Source organism: Typopeltis vanoorti, chromosome 18, assembly GCF_054136105.1.
Source record: "Typopeltis vanoorti isolate ZY-2024b chromosome 18, IOZ_Tvanoo_1.0, whole genome shotgun sequence".
NCBI classification, from domain to species: domain Eukaryota; kingdom Metazoa; phylum Arthropoda; class Arachnida; order Uropygi; family Thelyphonidae; genus Typopeltis; species Typopeltis vanoorti.
The window spans coordinates 9780904-9799069 of record NC_143566.1 but is presented as its reverse complement, the minus strand read 5'-3'; the positions used below and the strand labels follow the sequence as shown (position 1 = coordinate 9799069).

The 18166-nt window shown below is 35.1% G+C and overlaps 1 protein-coding gene across 1 annotated transcript in view; it reads left to right on the top strand.

Moving 5' to 3' along the window:
* Positions 1–18166, top strand: part of LOC150096482 (mitochondrial carrier homolog 2-like) — a 295508-nt gene that overhangs the window by 192721 nt on the left and 84621 nt on the right. Inside the window, exon 9 of the mRNA XM_090407808.1 lies at positions 2278–2345. Within this exon, the coding sequence (XP_090263934.1) occupies positions 2278–2345 (68 nt within the window). The remainder of the gene's footprint in view (positions 1–2277; positions 2346–18166) is intronic.

The following is an 18166-nucleotide window of genomic DNA, read 5'->3' as shown; positions in this document are numbered from 1 at the left end:
CAGCTCTTATTTTTTCCAATCAATCCATTGTTTTACATTCTGCTTTGTGATTAAATATTGTCACCACTGATGATGGCCTGTAATATTCAGACTGAAAATGTAGTATTAATAATCCCTTGTCTCTTTCCATGTTATGGAAAGAGGACCTTGTCTCTCCTCTCTCTCATTTGAAATGCCTTATACTACACAAATCACTAAACTTCTAGAATCTCAGCAACCCTAAATACTGATCTCTAAACCATACTTTATGTGGTGGGGATAAATTGTTGATTTCAGTGTTAATAAAACATAATCCTAACTTATTTCAAAAAAAAAAAACTTTTCTACCAGTCTTAATTTTAACAATATCCAGGTCTCTAGACAAAATGAAATTTCTCTTCTTTGATTAACCCTAACATCAAGTCTCTCTTGGCATAAACATGTTACAAATATCACCTTCTTGGAAATTAGGTTTTCTCTTTTGCTTGAGGTGTTTCTTTACTTCTGAAAGTTATGAATGCTATAGAAATTACACATCCAAACATTGAATACTATTCTCACATTTTTAGGAAATGCCTAAGCATTCCCTAAAATACTTGATTTGGTATAGAAGACCTCAGTTAAGTTGATCAATAACTCCTCTCACCAATTCACCCACTATTTTTCATACAGTTTTTTCTACAGCTATTTTCATAGCCACAGTGAAGGAGGCATTGGACACCAATGGGCAGTGAACCCATGGTTCGTGATGATGACAATGAAAAGTTTGTGTGTAAAGTAACTCATAACAAGGCTACTTTGTGTATAAAGAGCAACTTAAATTGAGCAGCTACAATGACTTGTACGCTTCCTGCGTACAAGTCATTGTAACCTGAGTATGAAATATTTCATATGCTAACTTTATTTTATTATGCACACGTAAAGTGTTAAGCCATCATTCTTGTTGAAGGAATTCAACAAGAATGATGGCTTAACAGTTTCAAGATCTGGAAGGGAATGCCCATCTACCAGTATAGCATCTAGAAATAGAACAAGAACAGGATGAAAAAAACTCAAAAGCCTCCAAACATTTAAAAACAACAACAAAAAAAAAAAAAAAAAACACCAGACAACATAGATTAATTTATAACTAAAGATTGATGAATAATAAACAAAAGCTAAAAATAACAGGTAATAGAGAATTTGTAGCAGGTGACGTAGTTCTACTTATTTAAGTGTTTAATTATTTTTATTTTTTATTTATTTTTTTCTTTATTCTTTAAATTTTGTTCTACCTGTTTTTCCATTCCTGATGGTGACCCTGCTGATATAAAGGTCAAAAACATTGAGTGTTATTTTATCGTTTACAATGATAAAATAACACTCAATGTTTTTGACCATCAGGAATGGAAAAACAGGTAGAACAAAATTTAAATAAATAATAAATGTTAGAGCAAAGTAAATTAATTGCTCTAACACAGGAATTTGTCTCCGTAATTCTACAAAAAATGCATTCTATGCACAAGGTAACCAAACAGGGATGGGCTCTATATCATTACTAAAAAATTGCATCTTCCCAGTTTGAAAGCTGGAAGCTTACAAAATAGAGTTCCAGTGCTCAAAGGGAATAGATCACTCAGATAATCCAGTTTCTTTAACAGGAAGTCAGAAGTCAATATTTGTTCTAGTTATGGGCCTCTTCTCTCCCTCCCACCCCTACCACCTTATTACTCTTTGGCTGACTTGTTCAGATCACAGTCTGAACATACAATTATGAATCCTGCTCATATGAAATTCTTATAAAAAAATATAAGTCCCACCCAAAAAATATACTCCTACCCATGTCTCTCAAAAACTCAAGATATTCAAATCCTTCGGAAGGAGGATTAGAATAAACAGGAAAGCGAAGAAATGAGAAGAATACCAGTTTAATATAATGTATGTAACATTTTGAACTTCGGTATTCAAAGATAAGATTGCATTCTGTATTGGCTGAACTATACTGATGAAAGTGGAGGAAGTAAGAGATCTTTGGAGAAATAGTGGATAAGAATATGGGATAGATGCCATGGAATAAATGGATTGAATGAAATTTTGTAACCAAATAGAGAAAATTAAGAATATCTTTATACTAAAAAAAATAATATGTATGTATATATATATATATATAGCTTATTCAAATAAAAGAATGTGACAGAATACAATTGACCTTTTTTTTCCCCCTTTCACTTATAAATGCTATGAATATGTAAAATAATCGATTCAATTTTATTTGTGTGACTAACATGAAAAATTTATTTATTGGCTACATTTTTCTAGTACTTCGCAAATATGTTGACATATCCATTTAATTTGGTTTCCAATGTTGTGGCAGTTAATAATTGTGGGTGAGTTATCTTTTTTGAAATATTTATTTATTTATCCAGTTACCATCTGAATAACTCATTTATATAGTCAACCTTGGTCATAGTAAACTGCATTATGTGTTATGTAAAACTGATATCTGTTGCATCCAAGCAATTGTGAAATAGCATTGTAAAATAAATAAATATAATGCAATATAAATGATGTTTTTATAATGACATTAACTCTTATTATATGTTTGCAAATGATTATGGGGATGGGGCATTTTTAACTCAAGTGTCAGAAAGGGAGATATTGGTGAATAAAGAAGTGACATTGACTCACCATGATATCAGTGTTACTTAAAAGTAAATTTTATATTATATTAACTTTACTTAAAACTTTTTCTCCCCTGACTTCATTGATCTCTTGAATTTTGCCATCATTCTGATTACTGATTGGTGGTACACTATATACAAACATATGGGAGTATAGCCATGGGCTCTCTCTTCTCACCTTCTCTAGCCAGTTCCTACATGGAGCATTTTGAAAAGCATCTCTTAATATTGCCATTCTTGAACTTTCTATCTGGCTAAGATACAGTCATGGTGTGTTTTCCATTTGGTCAAATGGCTTGGACATGTTACCCTTTCTTCCTTCACCTCTAGTCAGCATCCTAGAATCTGGTTCACTATAGAAAAAGAAAATAATAATAATCTTCTTTTTCTGAACACTTCTTCTTCACAGTGGCACTCTTTCTTTCTCAGTTTACAGAAAACCTCTCTCTCTGTACTGCTCAACAATATGGTATTATTTACATCTTTGTCAATAGAGCCTCCGACTTCTGTTCCAATCAAGCTTCCCTCACTACTGAACTCTCCTTTATTTCCCTATCTTCCTGTCCTATGGAAATGCCAAAAAAATGACAGTAGCCTGCTCATCACCACACATCTCTCTCAACATACAGATTATAGTAATACTATTACCACACCCTTATATCCTGGACACCTAAGAGAAAATAGCCTAAACTTTAAAGAAATATAATCCCTGTACTGCTTTAAACCTCATTTGAAACTGGCAACCCTTAACTGCTCTCCTAAAGATTCACTTCCTTCCATCCCTCTCTATTCAAAGTGTGTGTGTATTTATAAGGTTTCTTGTTCTTGCAGCTTGTCATATTATGAGCAGACTGGGAGATTTATCAACATCTGCCTTGGGGAACATAAGAAATACATCTGTTGCCATAATGATGGTCAGTCAGTTTAACTGACCATGTATTTGAATACCTTGCACAGACTTAATTTGGGGAGGGGGGGGGGACTACTATGCCTCAGCCAAATACAAACTTGAGAGTTTTTTTTTTTTTTTTTTTTAGAATTAGCAGCAGCTTTTTTTTTTTTTTTTTATAAGTAAATAAGTAAAGTTTGGGAATCATTAATTCTTAAACCTCCTGCCCGCATCTAAGGCTAGCCAACAGCACCCATGAAGGGTGTCCCTTACAGAACTTAAGGCTTCTTGTCTAACTTCATCCACTTATTGTTTTGTGTGTGTTATTATGATGTTTACATTGTATCCCAAAAGACGTCTCTGTGATAAAGACGAAATATCAGAATGATTAAACTTGTGTTTAATTGTTTCTCTGTGCTGTATTCATCCCATTAAACTGAGCTTAAACTTTAATACCCATGAGAAAACAGATTGTTTGATTAACAAAGAAAAGTGCCTGAAGGTTTTCAGCAAACAGATATTTATTATCTACTATTAAATAAGTAATATTTATTATTTTCTTTTAATAATTAACAGATTTTTCTTGTTATTCATCAGAACCACAAGCTTCGTAGCACTGAATTATCCTGAGAGCTTTAAAAACTTTATCTGTAGTTAACAGGATGTTGACTTCCTTGTTAATTACAATATAATTAAAAGTATATGACCAGGGTTCGAAAAATTATGCAGAATCCTACTAGAAAAAAATAAGCTCACCCAATCCCTCCCCAGTTTTTGAAATATATATCCCACTGGAAATCAGTAGGAGTTCCATGATGTGATTAATGGTACTGTATAGTTGTTTGGAGAATAATTCCAGCACAAGAATCATTCTAAGAAGTCAAAAGAACACTATAAACAGTAAAAACAATGTTGATTTTTTTGGAAACTATAGTTTCTTACATTAAGTTTTGTTACAAGAATGGCCCTTTATATTGCACATATTCTTCTGCATTTTCTTAAAATTAAAAAAAAAAAAAAAAAAAAAAAGATGAAAGTTATATTTCATTAAATAAAAAATATTCTATATTGATCAGTCTGCAGCTACTCACCAGCTGACAAAATCTGCTCACGATGGACGAGTGGGCAAACATCTCTTTATCGAGCCCTGTATATTTCTAAAGTACTTAGGAACTGTTATGCTGTCATCAGCAGACATATTCGTTCAGTTTTGAAATTATGGATTCTACAACCTTGTTAAAGTAACGTTTTATTATCCCGACGTTTCGATCTTCATATCAAGATCATCATCATCATCTGGATCATATACATAAATATACAAGACAAGCTGCATTACATTTCAAACTGAAAGCTAGAGAAACAATGATTTGATCACATGCTATTCACTGGCATGATCTCTAGTGGGGAAAGAAAAATTACATCAAGCTAGTTTAATTTATGATTACATGAATAAACATTCTTGCTTACAGATAGTTTTCCTTCTAGTAACAGTGATGTCCTGTTTCTATTATTAAATTGTTAGTTTTGATTTAAAAAATTATTTATAAATTACAAAATGAATAAACATTCCTTCTTACAGATTTTTTTTTTTTTTTTTTTTTTTTTTTTTTTTCCCTTTAACAGTGATATCCTATTTTTTAGTATTAAAGTTGTTATTTTAGATTTAGGATCCTGGATTTTCTACATCCTATTTATAGTTGTTCTTAGAGAGGAAGGATTCGTGGGACGAATATATGCCTTCCATATGTATGGGATTTTTAGACCATCATTATTGTTTAGATTGGGATGGTTGATAAAGATCTCACAGGCTTCCTTAAATTTGCATTCATACTATGTTTTGGTGTGATGTAGACAACTAGTGCTTTTCCAGTCAATTCTATGTAAGGTATTCAGGGCATGATCAGAAAGGCCAGACTCACCATAATTATTATATTTGATGTGTCGTTTATGTTCTTTTTGTCTGATCGGAATTGTGCCTCCTGTTTCTCCTATGTATGGTATGTTGCAGGTACAGTAAATACGGTATACTCCAGGGTGAGCCAGCAGAGGAAGTGGGTCTTTGGATGAGATCAGTAAGCTTTTTAATTTTGCAGGAGGTTTAAATGTGGCGTTGAGGTTGTATTTTTGTAGTACTCTGTTTATTTTGTCTGATATCTCTTTAATGTAGGGTATGGTTATAATTTTATTGTAGTCTGGTTTGTCTTTGTTTTTTATTGAGGTCTTGTGGAGAATTTTGGTAATAGTGTTTTGACTGTATCAATTTTTTTGAAAAGTATTGCTGATCACTTTCGTCTTTCAGTGCCTGTTCACTGGAGCACATCTTCAGAATCCTGTTTTTCAGGATATTGATGACACTTAGTTTTTGTGTTGGGTGGTGGTAGGAGTTTATATGTATATATTGGCCAGTATGTGTCAGTTTCCGGTAAACAGTGAAGGAAAGATTGCCCGAGGGGTGACGTGTGAAGTGTATCTAGATACGGCAGTGTGTTATGTTTTTCAATCTCAATTGTGAACTGTATAGGTTTGTATTGCTTGTTTAGATGGCTAAGGAATGTGTCTAGTGTCTGGTGCCCATGAGACCAGATCACAAAAACATCATCAACGTATCTAAGCCAGACTTTGGGTTTTAAAGGGGAGGAACTTAAAGCAAGTTGTTCAAAATGTTCCATATAAAAGTTAGCAATAAGGGGGGGGAGATAATGGTGAGCCCATGGCTGTGCCTTTTTTTTTTTTTTTTGTAGGTGGAAAGCGTTTTGCTATACAAAATAACCAGAACGTAATACATGCGCAAAGAGCGCTGTGATATCTGGAGGAAATTTGTTCTGTAAAAGAAAGATTGTGTCATTGATTGGGACATTCGTAAAGAGGGCAGAGACGTCAAAACTGACTAATAGATCATCTTTTTCTAATGTAATGTCTTTGATGATGTTTATGAAGTGTGTGTTTTTGATATAGGAGGGGGAATGACTATATTACTGTTACCTGTAGGTGATTGGTGGCGTCTGGTTGGTTGTTATTGTTCACTGTGGAGAATTTTGGATATTGCAGTTGGTTCTTTCGATCTTTTAGTCGTTGGAATTAGGAAATTAGGTTTTCTTTCTTCGTTTGGAGGATGTGGTTTGCGTGTGTTGTCAGTAATCTTTTCCAGAATCATCCAGATATCTGTGCTTACATAGCTTGAAAGTTCCGTTTTTTCTTTTTGTAGCTAGTTTTGTGTAGCGGTGAAGTTCTTTCTGGAAGCTTGGATTTGTTCTCTGAGAAGTGCTTTCTCCATGCAGAAGTATATTCATTGCCTTTTGCTGAGGTGAATTTTCTTTTTAGCCTGATGCAATTTGGAATGATATTGCTGTCCCTACATCGTTTTATATTAGCCAGTCAATTGATCAAATTAAAAACCCAATTCTTCAGCTTACCGTATTGATTGCAATGCTTGTGGGTTGAATCACAATGAATTATCATAATCCTTTCTTTTAGTGTTACACGGTGATCAGCATTCATTTTTGAAATTATGGATTCTACAACCGTGTTAAAATAACTCTTTTTATTATCCCAACATTTCGATCGTCATATCAAGATCATCATCTGGAGCATACATAAATATACAAGACAAGCTGTGTTACATTTCAAACTGAAAGCTAGAGAAACAATGATTTGATCACATGCTACTCACTGGCATGACCTCTAGTGGGAAAAAAAAAAATTACATTAAGCTAGTTTAATTTATGATTACATGAATAAACATTCTTGCTTACAGATAGTTTTCCTTCCGGTAATAGTGATGTCCTATTTCTATTATTACAATCGTTATTTTTGATTTAAAAAATTATTTATAAATTACAACATGAATAAACATTCTTTCTTACGGATTTTTTTTTTTTCTTTAATAGTGATGTCCTATTTTTTTAGTATTAAAGTTATTTTAGATTTAGGATCCTGGATTTTCTACAGTCCTATTTATAGTTGTTCTTAGAGAGGAAGGATTCGTGGGACAAATATATGCCTTCCATATGTATGGGATTTTTAGACAATCGTTATTGTTTAGACTGGGGTGGTTGATAATGATCTTACAGGCTTCCTGAAATTTGCGTTCATACCATGTTTTGGTGTGATGTAGACTACTGCACTAGTTGTCTACATGTAATGTACTTTTTTCATATCTTCGATCTTTATCTCAAAAGATGGCTAATAGGACTTGTTTTGAATGTACAAAAATTCTGTTTAGGACCAACCCTCCACATTCTAATCTCTCTTTCTCTGAATTTAAAGCACTGAAATCATTGAAAAATAATAATTTAATTACTACTAAGGCTGACAAAGGAGAGGCCGTTGTTGTTTAAGATAGAAAAGAATATGAGAGAAAATTGTCTGTGTTACTTCGAGACCAGTCAACTAAACAGACTTAATGATCTTATCAATAATGTTTCTACTTGGAATGAAGATCAAAAAAAAAAAAAAAAACTCAAAACCTTCTTTAGTTGTCCACCTAGATTGTATGGTTTCCCCAAAGTTCATAAACCAGGTATTCCATTAAAAACAGTAGTAGACTGTAGGATGACCCACTTATAAAATTTCTAAATTCTTATCTAATTTACTTGCTGCTTCAACTAGAAGAACTGCTACTTATATAAAAAATACTTTGGATTTTAAAAATAAAATTTCGGATCTTCATTTGGATATTATGATAAGTTGAGATGTATCCTTGTTTACCAATGTTCCTTTTTCTGAGAGCATTAAATTACTTCAACAAGAATTTCCTTCAGATATTGTTCAACTATTTGATTATGTAATACATTCTGGTTATTTCTCCTTTAAAAACAAGTTATATCAGCAAATCGAAGGAACAGCTGGGCAATCTTATTTCTTCTGCTATCACCAATTTCTTCATGGAACACTTTCGACAACTTATTTTTGGGTCTAATAGATAAGCTTAGGTGTTGAAGGTTATTCATGACTTATTTTTAATGGTATTTACAACACCAAATTAACTATTTTATGAAAAAAGATGTTTTATTGACTTGCTTATATTTTGCTGAATTTCAAATCAGCATCACGGAGCACAACACAGTATACACGACAGTGAGTACTCATCATCATCATCAAATTCCTGCCATGTACCCTCAAGGGGTGTACAGGATATGACAGTACTACATGAAAAAATTACATCATTACTAACTTCCTATCTACAATTTTCCTCCAAATCAGTCTGTTACTTGTCAAGACTCCAACATTATCAGATTTTATATTTCTATCGTCTAAGGCACTTTGTACCGTATCAATCCACCTATATCTTGGTCTTCCTCTGGGTCGTTTTCCTGCCAACCTGGCAGAGAACACTAGTTTTGCTAATCTTAACTCTCCCATTCTATTTAAGTGACCATACCACCTGAGATTAGCTCTGCTAATGCATTCCTGGATGCTGACAATGTCAAGTTCTTTCCTAATATCCTCATTTTTAATATGATATTGCCATTGATGCCATCTGTTCACGCCTATAATCTTTCTCAGGACTCTCATATCTGTGGTCTCTAGTCTTTGGTCAACTGTTTTACTTCTGACCCAGCTCTCAGATCCATAAGTTAAAACTGGTTTGGACGTTGTCTTGTATACAGCTAATTTAGTGTTCCGACTAATTTCTCTGTTATTCCATATGAATTTATTCAATTGACTTCCCACCATACCAGCTTGGATGATTCTGTTGTCTATTTCTATATTTAATTTACCATCTTCAGTAAAAATCGTGCCTAAGTAGCTGAAATGTTTTACTTGTTCCACAGGTTCTCCATTCACAACACAGTTGACATTTTCAATGATTCTGCCTTTCATTGTCTTTGTCTTTTTATTGCTGACCTTCATACCATATCTATTACAACAGCTATTCAATTTAGGCAGAAAATCTTGCAGACTTGTAGCGGATTTATTTAGAAGTATAACATCATCCGCATAAAGCAAAGAGCTGACATTAACATCTCCAATTTTGATATCAGGTTTAATACCACTTTCATTCATAATGTGATCCATATAGTTAATAAATAACAGAGGGGATAATGTACATCATTGGCTCACACCAGATTTAACATTAAACCATCTTCCTGTACTTCCTTCAATTCTAACTGCTGACTTACAACTCAAATAAAGACTAAGTATTGCTTGATATAATGCCTCATTGACACCATATAACTGCAGCGTATTGAATAGCTTCTCTCTTGGCACCTTGTCATATGCCTTTTTCAAATAGATAAAACTTAAATACAGATCTTTGTTATATTCCCATGCTTTCTCGACTATTTGTCGTAAAGTGAAGATCTGATCCTGACAGCCTGTATTTGGCCTGAATCCAGCTTGTTCTTCACCAAGCTTTTCTTCCACAATTCTTCTCAACCGTTTCTCAAGTATACTTGCATAGATCTTGCCAGGAACACTCAGTAGGGAAATACCTCTGTAATTCTCACATTCAGTTTTATTTCCCTTTTTATATATGGGTACTATTAGAGCTCTACTCCAATCATCGGGAATTCGTCCCTCTGTCCAGGCTTTCTGAACTATGCAGTGCAGCCACTGTAAGACTCTTATACCACCATACTTCAGCATTTCTGGTCGAATATCATCTACTCCTGCTGCCTTTCCACATTTCAAGCCTTTGATGGCTTTTTCTACTTCAAGTATGGATATGTATTCCTGACTGCATGCCTTGTCAGTGTTTTTTTAGCACAGTGCTGTCATTACTGCTTGTTTCATTTAGCAGTTTTTCAAAGTAATCACTCCATACTTCAAGGATATCTTTTTCTCCTGTTTTCATGTCACCTTTATCATCTCTAACTCCTTTTACAGCACTCTTTCCTTCATTCCTAAGTTTCTTCAACAACCTCCAGAATATTTTGCCACCTTCTTGATATTTATTTTCTATATTCTTGCCAAAGTCCTCCCATGACTTTTGTTTAGCTAGTTTTACACACTGTTTAGCTTTCTTACATTTGTCTCTGTATTCTGTAAGAGTAAAAGCTGACTTATTTGCCAGGAACTTTTGATATGATTTCTTCTTTTTCTTCACTGCCTCTTTAACTTCCTGTGTCCACCAGGGAGTTCTGATTTTTTTATCCTTGCACACAACCTCACCACATGCCTCTCTGGCAAAATCAATCAATGTTTTCTTCAGAGTTTGCCACTGAATGTCCAAGGTTTGATTCCTGTTCTCAAACTCTTTCATTTTCTTTTCAATAATCTTTCTGTATTTTAGTCTACAGTTCACATCTGAGAGCTGCTCAACTTTTATTCGCTTTAAAACTTTCTTACATGTTATTCTTTTCAATGTGAAATTCAATTTTATCCTGCTCAAGACTAAATAGTGATCACTTCCAATTTCAAATCCTCTGTATACTCTGGTGTCCTGCACCAGGGAGAAAACATCACTATCAACAATAACATAGTCAATCAGACTTTTCTTATTCCTAGCTTCTTCTCTCCATGTGAATTTTTGCACATTTTTATGTTGGAACATGGTGTTAGTAATAACCAGTCCATGCCCTGAGCAGAAATCCAACAGATATTTGCCATTATTATTAGCTTTGCTCTTTTCTCCAAATTTTCCCAAAATATTTTTGTATGTCTCACAATCATTTCCTACTCTGCTATTTAGATCCCCAACAAGGACCAACTTTTCCTTTTTCATTGTGTCAGTTGCTTTTTCTAAAGCGTCAAAAAATTCCTCCACATCTACCTTAGTAGAACCTTCTGTGGGACCATAGGCACAAGTAAGTCTCATTGTCCAGTTCCCCATTCTCATATTTGTCCACATTACTCTACTTGAGACTGACTGCCATTCAAGAAAATTAGCCTCGTATTTTGTGTTGAATATTATGGCTACTCCTTCTTTTCCTTGATTGTCATTGCCTGAATATAACATTTTGTATTTATTGCTCAGAAAGATCCAGTGAGTACTCACTGTTGTGAAATATGAGCAAGTTAATAAAACATCTTTTTCATAAAAAAGCTCATTTGGTGTTGTTAATACTGCTAAAAATAAGTCATGAACTTATTTTTGATAACATTTCACTTAGACCTACTCACTGGTTCAGATATATGGGTAATATTTTAGCAATTTGGAATGGCTCTTCCTCTAAGTTACAGCAGTTTCTTTCTAATTAAATGCACTTCATCCGAGGATCCAGTTCACCTTAGAAGAACTAAATAAGCAGTTAGCCTTTTTAGATCTTTTAATTCTTTGTGAACCAGATAGTAGTCTACATTTTTCAGTTTTTCAGAAGAAGACTTGCAGGCCAATTATATCCATGCTGAATCTCATCACTATCCCAGTCAAAAGGCTGAAAACTATTAAAACATTAATACACTGTGCCCATTCTCTATGTTTTTCAGATGAACTGTTACAGAAAGAATTACAACGTATTATTATTACTATTACTTAACACCTTCAGGGAGTCCAAAGACTCATCGAAGGAGGACACCTACTCTACATCTCTCTCTGTCCCCACCAACAACTACAACTAACCACAACTACACCAATGCCATCTACTGCCCACCACGATCACCACTAGTATTTCCACAGACAATCACAAACATCCATTCCCACGGCAGGATTCGAACCCGCAGCCTTTTGGCTGGAGAGGGGATACATACACTAACTACTCAGCCAACCAGGCTGGTAAATATTAAATATTAATTCCACTTTTTTATCTAATGGTTTTAAGGATTCTTTCATCAAAAGAGATTTTAACAGTTATAGTATCTCTACCTCTTCAAATACAGAAAAATAACTCTCATTCCTAACCCTTATGTGGAAGGCATTAGTGAATATATAGCAAAAGTTTTAAAACTACTGAATATTTTTGCAGCCTTTCACCCCATCAGAAAAATCTTCACCTTTCTCGCTTCTCCTAAGGACAAGCTTCCACCTCTTAATTATTCAGGTATCTAACACATTCCTTGCTCTTGTGGATTATCTTATTTCAGACAAACTGGACGATTTGCTTTTAATCGGGTAGACGAACACAAGTCTTGTATTAAATACCATGAGACTGAACAGTCTGGGCATGCAGAGCATATTATCAACAAAAAACATAGAGTTCAATGGAATAAGACGAGTTCTTCATAAAAGTCATTTCCGTATAGAATGGGTTTATAAAGAAACGTGTGAAACTTTACTTCACTCTCCTAACTTAAACAGATCTGATGATCTATGTCTATCCACGTTGTGGGAGATAGTACTTTTTAAATCAGATACTTTTTCCCAACTTTATATTGTCTAAATATATATAATTTTTTTATTTATTTTTTAAAATAAGTTTGGAAATTTACTGATCTTTTAGTTATCTTACAATAAGCTACTTATAATTGTCTGCTAATGTTTAACTTCCATTTTGTGATCTTGTACTGACAATGCCTGTGATACTTAAGCAAAAATTCTATACAAATAAAGTATCTCACATGAGTTTTTCTGATGTTATAGTTATTTTCATGGTGTTATAGTTTATTATTATTAAACTACTTAAGGAATTCACAACGTAAACCGGAATATAAATTAAAATAAACTTTAATATATATACTTACTATATTTCGGCAATGTCACGTTGCCATCTTCGTGGGAACTTAAGATTAAGACACGTGTACGCAGGCAGTAAAACAGCAAATGAGGTCGAAAAGAGGAGAATACTGTTTTTCCTAAAGTCCTGATGGTCCCCCCCCCCCAGTGGGCTATATTAGGTATTCTTGACCGTTGGGCTGATGTGCTCATGATGTACATCTCCCAAATTTGGGGCAGTCTCATGCATCCAAATTTGTTGAGGTTTGGTATGTTTTTTAGGGCTGAGGCTGATTCTATGAATAGTCTTTCAAATTTAAACTTGCTGCTGTGTATTACTGTGGCTTTCTTCCAATGTATTCTGTGGCGAGTATCCAGAGCATGGTCTGCAAGCCCAGAGTGGCTGTACTGGTGAAACCGGATGTAGTCCTTGTATTCTGAAATTCTGATATTCTCTGTCCTGCTTGTTTGGCCAAAATAGGACAGCTTACAGCTGCAAAGGACCTGGTAAACACCAAGTAGGTCTATGGGAAGTGGTTGGTCTTTTGTGGAGCAGATAAGGGATGCCAATTTTCTGTATGGTTTGTAACAAGAGGTCAGGTCATATTTTTTTAGGATTTTGGTTATTTTTTCAGAGGTGCCCTGATGTAGGGAATAGTGATTGATTTAGAGTAATTTTTATTGTGAGGAGGGGGGGGGGGAGGTTGTGGTTTACTGGTTTTCATATTTTTTGGATTTTTGGGGGGGTTGTAGCCATTGGCTGAGAATGTGTTGTGATTTAATTCAGTGGTTAGGGCATTATCATTTGAACAGATTATGTAGTGTCTTAATAACACCATATTGTTGTGTGTGTGTGTGTGGGGGGGATTGTTTGTGAATGTGCTTTTCTGTATGGGTGGGTTTTCTATAAACTGAGAAAACCAAGGTTCCATTGGGCTGGTGGGTGATTAGTGTGTCTAGGAAAGGGAGGCTGTTGTTATCCTCTTTTTCCAAGGTGAACTTGATTCTGGAGTGTTGGTTATTTAAGTGTGTTAAGAAGGAGAGTAGTGTATCTGAGCCATGTGGCCAAATAGCGAACACATCATCAACATAGCGAAGCCATATAGTAGGTTTTTGTGGGGCAGAGTTTAAGGCTTTCTCTTCAAAAGTCTCCATAAAGAAGTTGGCCATGGGTGGGGAGTTGTGTGAAATCTATGTGAAATTTGTATCCACATGAATTTATGGGCATTTTTATGTTAGAAAAGATGTCTGTAATGACGAGCAAAGATCTAGGAAGCACTTACCAACTCTTTTATCCCCAATTTTCCTCAAAACATGGCTGTGCCTTCATTTTATTCTGTTGTTGTGTCCCTATTTACGATTATTAAACTTTCCTTTTCTCCTTTCAAGTGAACCTCTGTATTTTCTTTATTCAAAACTTAACTATGCACGAGATATTACAAAATTCAAATATTTAAGCTTTTTCTCCCCCTAGTGTCCCTAATATTTATATTATACTGTGCCTTTCAGGACATTTAGTTTAAGATATATAATTCGAAAACAAGGCGCAATTACAAAAATATGTCTGAGTGTGAAACAATTAAGTCGTGACCCTCTGTCTCGTAACTTAACACATTCATTTCCCATGTGATTAGGTTCGTACGTTTTTCAAGTGGTGCATTAGGCAGCAATTTCAGACAACTGTATTATTAGTGAACAAGAGTTTATTTAAAATCTCAAACATGGTACAATTCAATTTCTATTATATAAAACACAATTCAATACTAAGAATAAAAATTACAAAATTACACAAGAAAAATACAAGTATTAGGGAAAAATCCTATATGGAAATTTGCGATCATGCCGTCATAACAGACTTTGTACATATAAATATACACATACAATCCTGGAACAAATTAACACTTTACTTAACCTTATACTAGTCAGAATGCTCTATATTGCTATAATACCATGAACATTAATGTTTATTTTCAGTTTACCTTATCTAACTTACAAAACAAAACAATATATGTTAAACTATCCTTTCGCTATACGTACATACATTTGACCTTTAAGACACTCTCATATGAGATACCATGCGCATACATAAATCTCTAACACATGAATGCTTATCAAATAATATAAACTAGTTTACTCTCATTCTACTCTGATTTGTACTAAAGTCCTAGTATATCTTCGACTGTCCAGTAATTAACAATGATTGCAACTATATGCGATTTCAATTGATACAAGATTTTACAGTACCTTTCTAGGATGAACCCTGGTTTTCACGATCTATACCTTTCGTGTTTGAATTAAGGACACACACAGGATCTTCTATTCTATCACTATGGAACTCATCACGTGGGCATGTACTTCTGTATGGATTTTCTTTCCCTCGATACGAGTACTGGCTGATGAGATACATAGACAATTCCTTCCTTCTTGTAACTATACTGTGTTTCTTGTCTCTTGCAATAGGAATATGGGATCGAATTCCTGCACACTTTGTTTCATTGTTGTGTCAGACGGAGATAACTCCTACACCGTCACTCAGGAAAACCCGTGTTACCTATATGAAAATTTTGTGAAGAAACTCCGAGGAAAAAAAAGCCCTGTGTGTGTGGGTGGGGGGGGGGTTTCCTAACCCTTTTATCTGCATGGCCCTATCGGCACCTTCTTCAATTTCTTTTCTTTCCCCCTACTGGAGTCGATCTCATTCACCAATTAAAGTCATGTTTTTTCTGCCCAAAACATGCTACGGTCCCTTGCATGCGACTCTCACATGACGACGTCTCACTTCGGGAGTTGACCTTGAGCGATCGTCATTTGTTTTAAGCTAGCCTCTATACTAAATTAATCCCCTTTTTATAATTTACTTCAATATTTTAATCTCCTCTTTTCGAGTGTTAAACTAGCCTCTCACATACAAATTCTTATCTGTAATCTTCTTTGTCTTACTTAACCTATTTATTCCATATCCTTTATTTTTGTAATAAGAATCCCTTTTTTATTATTTAGTTAAATCAACAATTTCTGCGATAATTAATTTTCTTGGATGCAAGCATATTTTCTGTCTTTAAATATCTTGTATTAGCTACTTACGTAGGATTTTATATTTTTATTTTCTTGTTACATCATGATAACTGAAATTATTACATTCTTGGTTATCAGGGTGTAACACTGTGTTTAAGCTAACAAAAATTAGCTTTTACTCTTTTTTTCTCTATATCAGCTACTGTTCCTAATAACTCAAAAATTATTAGTATTATTTTCTACTAGAATCATCCATGGGACCACAGACACAAATATGTCTCACTCTTCAAGTTTTCATTTTGAGATCTACCTATAAGCCTTTCTACAAGGTATTTCATTATTGAAACAAATATCATTAGTAAATGTTACTGTCAACTAGGATCTACTATATCATATTTGGAAAATAATTTCTTAGCACACCATGGTTAGAAATCTGTTGTTTTTCACTCACATTGAACTTTTAATAGGAATCCTGCTGAATTTTGACTATACGAGGTGGTATCAAAAAGTTTCGAGACTAGCTCTGTTTATGAGAAATTACTTTATTTATCTACGTTTATACACTATCACCTTCAAAATAGTCCCCTTGCATGGCAATACAGTGCTCCCAGCGTTCTTGCCACTTCTGGAATGTGTCTTGGAAGTCTTCTTTTTGAAGCATGTCAAGCACCTTCTGCGATTCGCGCTGGATCTCCGCAGTGGTGTCAAAACGGTGACCTTTGAGCTGGATCTTCATCTTTGGGAAGAGGGTGAAGTCTGCAGGAGCCAAATCTGGTGAGTAGGGTGGGTGCGGAAGTGAGATCATGTTGTTTCTGGTGAGAAACTCGCGTGTGAGAAGAGCTCGGTGACAGGGTGAATTGTCGTCGTGGAGCATCCAGTTTTTCACGCCCACAGATCCGGTCGTTTTTGCTGAATGTCCTCCCTCAGACGCCTTAAAACCTGGCAGTAGAACTCGCTGTTGACGGTCTGGCCTCAGAGAATGAATTCTCGATGCACAATGCTGCGAATGTCGAAAAAGACGATGAGCATGCACTTGGTCAAGCTGCAGACCTGCCTCACCTTTTTTGGTCATGGAGATGATGGGCTCTTCCACTGTGAAGATTGTTGCTTTGTCTTAGGGTCGTACCCGTATACCCAAGTTTCGTCACCGGTAATGATCCTCGACATGAAGGATGGGTCATCCACAACACGCTGACAGAGTTCTTGGCAGAGACTTTGATGCAGTGTTCCTTCTGCTCCTGGGTCAGCAGCCTGGGGACGAACTTGGCAGCAACACGGTGCATGTTCAAATCACGTGAGGATTGCCTGGACTGTTCCGTATGACACACTGACAATGGCAGCAATGTTGTAGAGTGTTCTCCGACGATCCTCATGCACAAGTTGCCGAATGGTTTCGACATTTTTGGGGGTTGAGCTCATTGAAGGTCTTCCTAATCTCTCATTGTCTTCCAGTGATGTTCTTCCACTCTTGAAGCATGCGTACCACTCAAAACACCTTGAACAACTCATTGCAGCATCGCCGTAAACTTGTCGAATCATGTCAAACGTCTCTGTGGCTGATTTGCCCATTTTCATGCAGAATTTCACGTTTGCTCTTTGTTGCTGTCCATGATGAAATCGCAGATGTGGTAATGCAGGTGATCAGAATAGCATCAGTTACACAGCACCCGATGTACACAGGACGATGTCTTTTGGCACACTGACTTATGAAGGTAGGTGCACCCAGTGACTGTGCGTGCAGCCTTGTGCTGCCATCTGTCGGCGTGTTACAAACCTAGTCTCGAAACATTTTGATACCACCTGGTATAAAAGATACAGAAGTTTCCTATTAGATCATGCAATAAATAGTTTAGACTTTGCTTATGCATGCCAACATTCAAAAATATGGTAATTGCAGAAATCTCATAATAATAATTATTATGACACTAGAGTCAAACTTTCTGTAAATATTATTGATAACTCTTAATATCTGTGGATTCATACTTGATATTTGTTTTAATATTTGTACTGCTAATATATCTTAATGAAGCTGCTAGATGTTTAAATACTGAAATCGATAGTATAATCAAGGTCGACTACATCATCTGGTGT